The sequence below is a fragment of the Temnothorax longispinosus genome, chromosome 4, assembly GCF_030848805.1.
Source record: "Temnothorax longispinosus isolate EJ_2023e chromosome 4, Tlon_JGU_v1, whole genome shotgun sequence".
NCBI lineage: Eukaryota > Metazoa > Arthropoda > Insecta > Hymenoptera > Formicidae > Temnothorax > Temnothorax longispinosus.
This window is the reverse complement of record NC_092361.1, coordinates 21046785-21056857: the sequence shown is the minus strand read 5'-3', so window position 1 is coordinate 21056857 and position 10073 is coordinate 21046785. Positions and strand designations below refer to the sequence as shown.

The window sequence follows — 10073 nt, the reverse complement described above, 5'->3', positions numbered from 1 at the left end:
ATATTTGAAACTTGATTCTACAATATGTATGGGAGTTCAAGCTTTTATCAACATACTGCGAAACGTGAATTGGATGACAGGGGAATTAGATGTGCACGTTAGGTTCGGTCCTGGCATGAATTTAGACTATGTTGCAACAAAGTTAAGACGTTCATGTCCAGACTTGGAAATAATAAATTTAGAAGGCAATTATGTTGTATCGCATACTGCCTTTCCTGACCGTAAGAATTTACGAAAGAAACTTGAGTAAGTGTGTGTCGCATTTTCCTTCTAAATACATGTTACCGTATTCTTTATTAAAAAATTTGTTTCTCTTGCAAGCATTTTGAAATAGTTACATTGATTTTCTCTTTGCGATTAAAGTGCTGTAATTATATATGGTTTCTGTTACAGAATTGAAATCGTTGATGATACCTTGAACATATTACTTTCCTCCTGTCAACTCCTGGAAGAATTATATTTGTTAAGCTATAATACTCGCCTCACCGATCGCAATTTAAAATTACTAGCGGAGTGCAAAAACTTGAAACATTTACATCTCAATTACGTGGATTTCAAAACACCTGAGGATGTCTCCATTATTATCGAGCAATGTCCTAAATTACAAAAATTCTGTCTCGTGGGGTCCAATGTTAGATCCAACTTGAACCAATGGAAGAAAAGTCACCCACATGTGTTGTTACAGACTGTTGACTGTTGGCGATGATTTAAATTTTCCGGTGCATCACACTGGCGGTGCAGCACCCATCTGGAGAAGGAAGTGCTTTCTGTCATGATATACATAGTGAAGGTTCTATTTTAGGAATTTATTTTATTATCAAGATAAATCAAGGATTTTAGTTTATCAGGATTTTATAGTAATAAAATACTATAAAATAAATTTTTATATTTTTTAATAAAATAATGTGCTTTATTCAGTAAACAGGCTGATCAGACTAAAGAATTATTTCAAAAATGAGTTTTTCGAGTGTTTGCTATGTAGTGTTCTTGCTCCGTCCACCCTCTTTCCTTTGAGCCAATTAAGATAAAAAAATATCGTTTTGATTTTCGTTTGAAAAGGATCTTGGCGTTCGTCGAATGGATTTTAATCCCAAGAGATATAACATCAATAACATAATAAACATCCAAACAAAACGCTCTCGAAGAGCTTTCTTCGCGATTTAAAGTATATAAAAATTTAAATTTAAATTTGCGGACTTCCTCCTGTCGCTGTTACCATCCGAACTCATTTCGTTCGTTTTTATCGTTTGAGAGATGCCGCCCCGGCAGTCGGCAAAGTAGAACGCTGTTGATGGTCGTGACCGTGGCTCGAACTCCAAAGAACGGCGAGCGTGGCGCCTCATTGCCGCTCATTGCCGAATGCCGAATGCCGAATGCCGCGGCGAATAACTGGCCGCGCCGGAGAGGGCTTCGCGTCAAGGTGGGTCGGTCACCTGGAGATAACTGTAAAATGTCATCGGCGAATGTGTGTCAGGCATGGACTTGACGTCGCGCGCACGACGGTGACACCGCACGCTGGCTGGCTCGTGACAATCGTTCTGTCAATTATGCCGCCGCGTTTCTGAGGTGGTGAGGGTAGAGCAGCCGCGAGTCCGCACCCTGCACATCCGAGATCGGAGCTGACCCGACGAGGCGCACGAGGAAGTATGTAAGAGGTCGGGATCCCCGAAGAAAATCCGTCGGGGAATCCGTCACTGCGCGCAACTCTTTGTCACTTGTACGCTCTCCTCCCGCTCCATCTCTCTCTCTCTCTCTCTCTCTCTCTCTCTCTCTCTCTCTCTCTCTCTCTCTCTCTCTCTCTCTCTCTCTCTCTCTCTCTCTCTCTCTCTCTCTCTCTCTCTCTCTCTCTCTCTCTCTCTCTTTCTTTCTTCTTCTTTCCCTCTTCGTTTTTTTCGCTTCGCAAGAATTCTCACGGAACGCACCGGGCGTGTTGCATAGGTCGATTACGAAACTCCTGCGGATAAACCGCGTTATCGAGGATACTTTTGGCCCGTAAGGAGATTATATTGCGTCGGGAGTCCGGGACGCCTCACGTTCATGTCATTCGGCTGTTACAACTGGGAACCCTCGGAGCGATGAATGATTCACTGGCATGGAAAAAAGGCAGCGTGAAAATCGTGAATAAGGAACTCCTTCGCGGATGATTCTTTGACATTACGGCAAGAGAGAGAGAGAGAGAGAGAGAGAGAGAGAGAGAGCGAGAAGGGGGAAATTATGAGTGAGATTTAATTATTTTTAAACGTAATCAATTGATAATGATAATTTATTTAGTTGTTTTTCTAATCTTCTCTCACAATTATATTTTTATATTTTTCATTGATTATTCCGGATGTCTGTTTACACATCTGCTATACATCCGGCTTACTTATTTTTTATCGAAGACCTTAATCTAAGACTTTCTTAATCTAAATACTCCATATTCATACTTCTCTCATTAATCTCAAATAAATGTTACAAATTATAAATTTTTTTCTATCGGAGAGAAAAAAATCAAGTTTTTCTAACTGTTTGATAAGATGAGAACTCGGACAGAGTTGAAATATATTGCCAATTTTCGGATATTACAATTTTGATCTGTGCAACTCTAAGTCCGTATATACGTTACAGGAAGAAAGTCGCAAAGCGCCATGGAGGGGACGGAGGTTACGTTTTTATTCCAATTTGGTCTGATACGTGATACAGTCACGGTCGATAGCAGCACGCTTACTCTTAAGGCCCTGAAAGATCTCGCCTGTGATTTTATAAACACCAAGTGTCCAGAGCACGGACTGAATCATCTGTTTGAGAGATTAATTTTGTTCAAACACGATTACAATTCCACGAATGTATTGCAACTAGTTACAAACGCTACGGAAGTGGTTGACGAGACCCTGGTGGAAATCGTGTTGACTGGTAAGAGAAGCTCCTACATCGCAGCGATTTTCACACACGATTGCCCGCGCGTCGCACAATACGTGATAATTATGGAAGACAAATTGTTTGTGATATTTTAGCACAAGTGCCAAACGAATACATTCCCATTCGACCTCATGCCTTAGCAGTACATTCCTACAAAGTTCCGACATTCTGCGATTTTTGCGGCGAAATGTTATTCGGGCTTGTCCGACAAGGTCTCAAGTGCGAAGGTATATAAATTCATGATAAATATTTTATATAAAACTTTTGCCATTTGTAAGTCAAGTATATATACGTTTTCTTAGGTAATCTTTGCTATCTAATAATAATAAAAAAAACCGTTTGCATAACTTTTTAGGTTGCGGTATGAACTATCATAAAAGATGCGTCATCAAAGTACCGAATAACTGTTCGCAAGATGCGAGTCAAAGACGGCGCAGCTCGGCCATGCTGAACGTACCAAGATCGCCGAGTCAGGGTTCCACTAGCAGCCTGACGAGCAATACCGACGATAATTACAGTTCAAATAGTACACTCAACACAAGCCAAAATAATAGTACATTGGTATGAGCGAAAGTATATCGTTCGACTTTAATTTAATGTATACACTTTTGAAAGAAAGAAAAAACAAATAAATACGGCTGATATTTTTCTTATTTCTTTTTATTTACGAAATTCGTGTGTCTGAATAAAATATATGCTATCTTGTAGGCAATACCGAGTATAATAGCACCAAAACAGTCCTCCTCGCCGATATTGGGAGGGCGACCCGTTTGGGTCGAGCGAGAGCTCGCAACGCGAATAAAAATCCCGCACACATTCGTAGTGCACACGTACACACGTCCGACTGTATGTGGACACTGTAAAAAGTTGCTAAAGGGTATATTTAAGCAAGGCCTTCAGTGTAAAGATTGTCAATACAATACGCACAAAAAATGTATGGATAAAATACCAAAAGACTGTACTGGGGAAAATCCACGAGATAATATAGGTAGAGGTGCTTTGTATACATAAATTTTTAACAATTCGTAGTTTTGGATGTAATAAATTTAAAAATGCTTCCCTAGGCGAGTACACGGATAGCGGTGTTGGCAGTGAGCTAGAAACCAAATGTGATACTAGGAATGAAGAAGCCGATGCTGACAGCGACACGGAATCATCGCCTTTAATACAAGATGCGTCGTTCACGAATAACGAGAATAAGATATCCAGTGATTATCCCGTAAGTTTAGTCTCCTTTCTACGAATGTCTGTAAAGTCTCAAAATGGAGATGATTTTCGAAAAGAAGCTTCTTAATATTAAATTGTGTGCTTACAGGATCATCCACGATATAACGATAACGTTGCTTGTGATGAATATCAGAAATCACGACCGTCAAGGCAAGTTTCTGTTGTACTATTCGCGTTTTTAAACCTTATTTTTATTTTATGCGAAATATTTTATCTAGATACATCATTTTTCTAATATTACATTTTCTCTTCCTCTTTATAAAAAAAAACAGCTGTAATTCAACACCAAGTAACAACATTCCATTAATGCGGATAGTACAAAGTGTGAAACATACTAAAAAACGTGGGTCTAAAGTATTAAAAGAAGGTTGGATGGTGCATTTCACAAATCGTGATCCAATCGTGAGTATTCAATATTTTCTGATATCATTTAAATTATTAATTACTGAATATAAATATATAGACTCGAATGAAATTATTTACGAATCTTTTCAGAGAAAGAAACATTATTGGCGGCTTGACACAAAGTCTATAACGTTATTCCAAAGCGAGAATGGTTCTAAATATTATAAGGAAATACCGTTGGCTGAAATTTCAGCAATTGAAACTGCAAAGACGCCTCGTTCATGTATGTTCTTGCAAACGAGTTAGAAGTTATTTCAGAAGTTGTTTTTAAGTGCATTTTCCTATTTTCTTCTTAGTTTTTTTTTTTTTTTTTTTTTTTTTTTTTTAGAATTTACATGTCAACAAGCTTTCTTTAGTTGAAACTTCTCACACATTCTGCCTACTTTGTATTGTAGATATAATGCATTGCTTTGAGCTAAAAACTGCCAATGCCGATTACTATGTCGGGGAGGATCCATCATACGGAGAAAATTGCGGACAAGTCTCTCCTCCCGAAAGTGGTATCGGAGCTCATATAGCTAGATCGTGGGAAACTACAATTAGACAAGCACTTATGCCCGTAACTGTGTCGAATAGTATGTATATTTGGTTCGCTATCGTGACACCCTTTGCAAAATGATAACACAAGATCTTTTCCGAGCCTTTTATTAGTTTATATGTTACAGTTCTCTTATTATTTAAATTACAATAGTTGTATCTATATTGAATTGCATTATTTTGTTTCTTGGAGATAAATGGTAGTACAGAAGGTATTACGTTTGTGTTACAGATCAAGAAGAACCTGCCGAACCTAATGAACCCGAGGAAAACGTAACTGATATGTCACAATTGTATCAGATCTTCCCGGATGAAGTTTTGGGATCCGGACAATTCGGCATAGTTTACGGAGGTGTGCATCGCAAGAGCGGCCGCGCGGTCGCCATAAAAGTCATCGACAAGCTACGTTTTCCCACCAAGCAGGAAGCCCAGTTGAAAAACGAAGTAGCCATCCTGCAAAATCTATCGCATAGCGGAGTGGTGAATCTAGAGCGTATGTTCGAGACAACAGAACGGATATTCGTAGTGATGGAGAAATTGAAGGGCGACATGCTGGAAATGATCTTGAGCTCCGAAAGGGGACGACTCAGCGAACGAATAACCAAGTTTCTCGTAACGCAAATTCTGGTCGCGTTGAAACACCTCCACAGCAAGAACATCGTGCACTGTGATCTGAAGCCGGAGAACGTATTACTGAGCAGCGACACGGATTTCACCCAGGTGAAATTATGCGACTTCGGATTCGCACGGATAATCGGCGAGAAGAGCTTTCGGAGAAGCGTCGTCGGCACGCCGGCGTACTTGGCGCCGGAGGTTTTGCGGAATAAGGGTTACAATCGATCATTGGACATGTGGAGCGTCGGCGTCATCATTTATGTGTCATTAAGTGGCACCTTCCCCTTTAACGAGGAAGAGGACATTAATGAGCAGATCCAGAACGCTGCCTTCATGTATCCGCCAACTCCGTGGAAGGAAGTCTCAAGCGATGGTAATTAACACTTTTGTTATTTCTTCGTGGATTGCTTTTGACGAGCAACGTAATATTGGCATACAAAACATATCATTTCTTTCTAAATAGTATAAATTAATATAAAATTGTTTTCACCTTATTTCTCCATCTTTCAGCCATTGATTTAATCAATAACCTTCTACAAGTAAAACAGAGAAAGCGGTACACCGTGGACAGAAGCTTGCAACACGTGTGGTTGCAAGTAAGCATTATTTTCATATTTTATTCGACTATGTTTATCTAATTATTATTAATTATTAAAAAATTTTTTTTTAAGGATTATCAAACGTGGTGTGACTTGAGGAAATTGGAGCAGAAGGTTGGCTATCGCTACCTGACCCACGAAAGCGACGACGCACGTTGGATGGCGTACAGTAATCAAGAAACATGACAGAACTGTTCGCCCGTTTTGAACATCGAGGCATTACCGACTTCCTTGTCACTGCACAAAGGCTGGGCCCGATATGCTCGAGCTACTCTACGGCGATTTATTCGTGCCTGACTCAGTAAAAGTACGTAAAAATTAGTACAACTCTGTCTTTCGGACGATATTCCGAATAAGTCGTTCTCCGTTCTAGAATGGAATCAACAGCGGCATTCTGAATTTGCATTTCGGGATATTGCTACTTCCTCCAAAATGCTTAATAGCATTATTAAACATAACATTCAGAAAGCTTCCATAACGTTAACATTCCCACAAAGTGATCCTAGCACAAAAGGATTTTGATTCGCGGTATGTTATATACGCGTAGTGATAAATATAAAAATGATAAGTGAAAAACGCTCTACGAACAGTAGCCTTGTTCGTGAGACATTTGAGACCGAAATGCCGCGGTTTAACAGATCTTACCAAATTCCATTTTAAATATCTACTTCAGTTTTTATTTGTAGAGATATGTCTCTATGTAAGCTATTTAAACTACATTATAACTATGTAGACATTTTTATTGCTTTAATTCTAGATTATATATTTAGAATAACGTTATTTTATAAAGCATTTTAGATGTTTTATAAATTTATTTTTAATTTTTATCATGCTCTTTTTGAGGTGACTTTATTTTATTGATATAATTTGCCTTTTTAATGCATAATGATAATTTCGAATTTATTCCTGTGTACTAACTTGTAACTTGCAATTTAAGATATACAGGGAATTCAATTAAAAACTTTATTTGTTGTTATAGCAGATTAATAGTGAATCTATCTAACCCATGCATAGAATACTTTTTACATAAATCAATTGTTTTAAATCAGTATATTTTTGTTTTGCGTTAATACATAAATATATTTTCTTATTTATTCTAAATTAAAATATATTACTAAGTTATTGAATAGAATTTATTATGGATTATAATAATTGCAATGATTAATTTATCATTTATTTCAATATTTATGAAGAAAACCCACACAAGCTATACTTCTAAATCTCAATTAATTTTTAAATATTCTATGTATGGGTATAGATATAATCACTGATGTTAAGGTGTACAGCGCACATCGTATATAGAAGTTTATATCGATCAAATAATTTATATTACGATATAATTTAAATATTTTTATGTATTTTTACATCTTCAATCTCTATATATTGTGTTATAATTTGATCTGTTTTAAATATTTGGAAAAGAGATTATTAGAAAAGAGATTATTAGAAAAGAAAAAAATGTTATCGAAATTTTTAAAGATCTTTTAAAAGTTAAGATTTGTTTTATATAGAGGACAGTCCCCTATTATGAAATGGTTGCCGGAAATTTATGTGCAGAATTGAAAAATGTAATAGGCGAGTGCACGCACGATCGAATAATGAATTTTCTACTAAACAGGTTTTACTTTAAGGGCAATAAGTTCACGATGAAACTAACAGATAGAACCTATTAGTTAAACAGAAATCTCGCTATCGGATATTAGAAGCCTGTATATCTCATAATAGGGGATTTTCTCCTCTATACATTTTAAAATTTATAAACATTGCTTCCAAGTGATAGATGTTTTATATAAAAAAAATATAATCATAATATATATTAATTTAAAATATAGTATATATGTTAATATATGTTAATTTAATGTATAGTAAGGTGACATGGTATCTCAATTTTTGTTAGCAGCAATTGGCGAATCTCTATATTAATTGTCCAAACTTTATAGCTTTAAAAGAAGATATATTAATTTTTCTTTGCGATTATTATATGATATTAAAATGTCATGCGTTGAATGAAATGTATGGGGATACTTGAATGGATACTTAAATGCGGCGGCTACATATTCTCTTTCTAAAATTTTCTTAGCGATAGCATGGAACAATGATTGTGTCAGTAGTCAATATGATAAATGAAGTTGACTTAGACTAGCAAGCTAGAAATTAGTATTATGCGAGAACTTAAAATTATTAAGATGGTGCAAAACAGATTTGTCATGTTTGTTAAATAGACACTCGAAAACAAAACATCGCATAATCTTGAAACTATTTTTATTAAATAAAATAGTTACATTAATTCCAACACGTTTTTTCCATAGAGGAAAACTCCTCTAAAGAATATCTTTTTTAAAGAAGATTTTTTAGATCAATAACTCTATTTAAAACAAAATTTAATTTTTAAAAAAGTGACGAAGCTTTTGCACCACCCTAGTAATCGATTTATTATTCAAATAAACTTATTCGAAATATTTCACAGTTAGATAGCTGAGACCAATAAGGTGCAATTTTTCCGGAGGAAATATTTCTATATTTAATAATTATTATATAAGGAGAATATATTCGACTTCGAATAGTTTGGTACGCATTCGATCGTAAATTGGCATTATATACCCTTAAAAACGGCCTATATCTTTAACAACCTTTATAAGTAGTAGGGTAGAAAATCATTTCTCGTTTTGTATTGTGTAAACACAATAGTGCAATTTTTACGTTCATTAAGAACAGAGTAAATATATCCAGTGAGGATACTACAATGCAAAATGACGATAAACCATAATCGATATACTTGTAATATAAGAGATATAAAGGCGCGCGCGCCAGCAGGCGTTAATTGTTATATTTTATAACAACTTTTAAAAATTTATCGTAATCTTATCTGTAGAGGATATCGTAGATCAATGTCTTGTGCGCATATTACACGCGTCTATATACTTAAGAATCTATTTACGCTATGCAAATGTAATCTCTAAGTCGTGCGCGCGCGAAGCCAACTTCGCGCTCACGGGAAACGCATTTACAATACTCGACGCATTTAATACCAGGCATTTAAACGTTCTTCCCGCATAAAGAGGAAGGAAGATACTCTAATGTAGAAACAAACGCTGTTATCGTAATCTCTTACATTTACTATCGCGCTAATCTTATATATGCTTTTACGCGTTCGTGGTTCGAAGGCAGGATATACCGTATGTATAAGCAACGTTCATACTTAAAAAAGAGTTTTATTGACTCTCATGTAATTGCACACAAATTTGACTTACATTTTATTCCATATTTTAAGCGGAGAGAGTTAGTACTTTCTAAACCAAGACAGTGATGTATCGCGCAGTTAGAAGATGCATATACTTATTACGCAATTTGATACTCCGAGAGAAGAAAGGAACAAAAAACCATCGCGTTATCGCAAAGCGCAAACGTCTTGAACGATAATGGATTGCCGGCTTATGTACTTAGTGCCAGGTGAAAGTCCGAATTTATATGCTAATTCGTTTTTGTCGTAGCATATTAACGAGGGGTAATCGTAACAAGCCCGATTTATGTACGCGCGCGTTTCTCCTTCGTAATACGTTTTAGATCGAGCGAAAGAGAAAATGGCTTTTCAGTGCCACGTGTGAATTTTGATATTAAATTGATTTGTATAATATCGCTCTAAGCCTTCTATCTGAAAATGGTACCAATAAACTCGGAATTTGCCTTATCTCATCCAGAAATTAATGCTCTCCGTTATTTATTCCCGCAAATTCCTCCCTGAAAATCCTCTTTCTTGGAAAATCACGTCTCGTTACCGCGAAAGAAAGACAA

The 10073-nt window shown here is 36.4% G+C and overlaps 1 protein-coding gene across 5 annotated transcripts; it reads left to right on the top strand.

The window, feature by feature from the left end:
* Positions 1–731: 731 nt before the first annotated feature.
* Positions 732–9982, top strand: Pkd (serine/threonine-protein kinase D3). Of its 5 annotated transcripts, none has more exons than XM_071777133.1 (14): positions 732–1644; positions 1939–2218; positions 2608–2892; positions 2994–3125; positions 3254–3459; positions 3607–3886; positions 3963–4117; positions 4214–4275; positions 4398–4527; positions 4621–4753; positions 4926–5105; positions 5300–6055; positions 6193–6278; positions 6354–9982. In XM_071777133.1, the coding sequence occupies exons 2-14, from the start codon at positions 2215–2217 to the stop codon at positions 6465–6467; spliced, it is 2523 nt and encodes an 840-aa protein (XP_071633234.1). In that variant the 5' UTR covers positions 732–1644; positions 1939–2214; the 3' UTR covers positions 6468–9982. The 5 variants fall into 5 exon arrangements, with proteins under 5 accessions (XP_071633234.1, XP_071633236.1, XP_071633238.1 ...); XM_071777134.1 differs by lacking the exon at positions 732–1644 and adding an exon at positions 1699–1717; XM_071777135.1 differs by lacking the exon at positions 1939–2218.
* Positions 9983–10073: the final 91 nt, after the last annotated feature.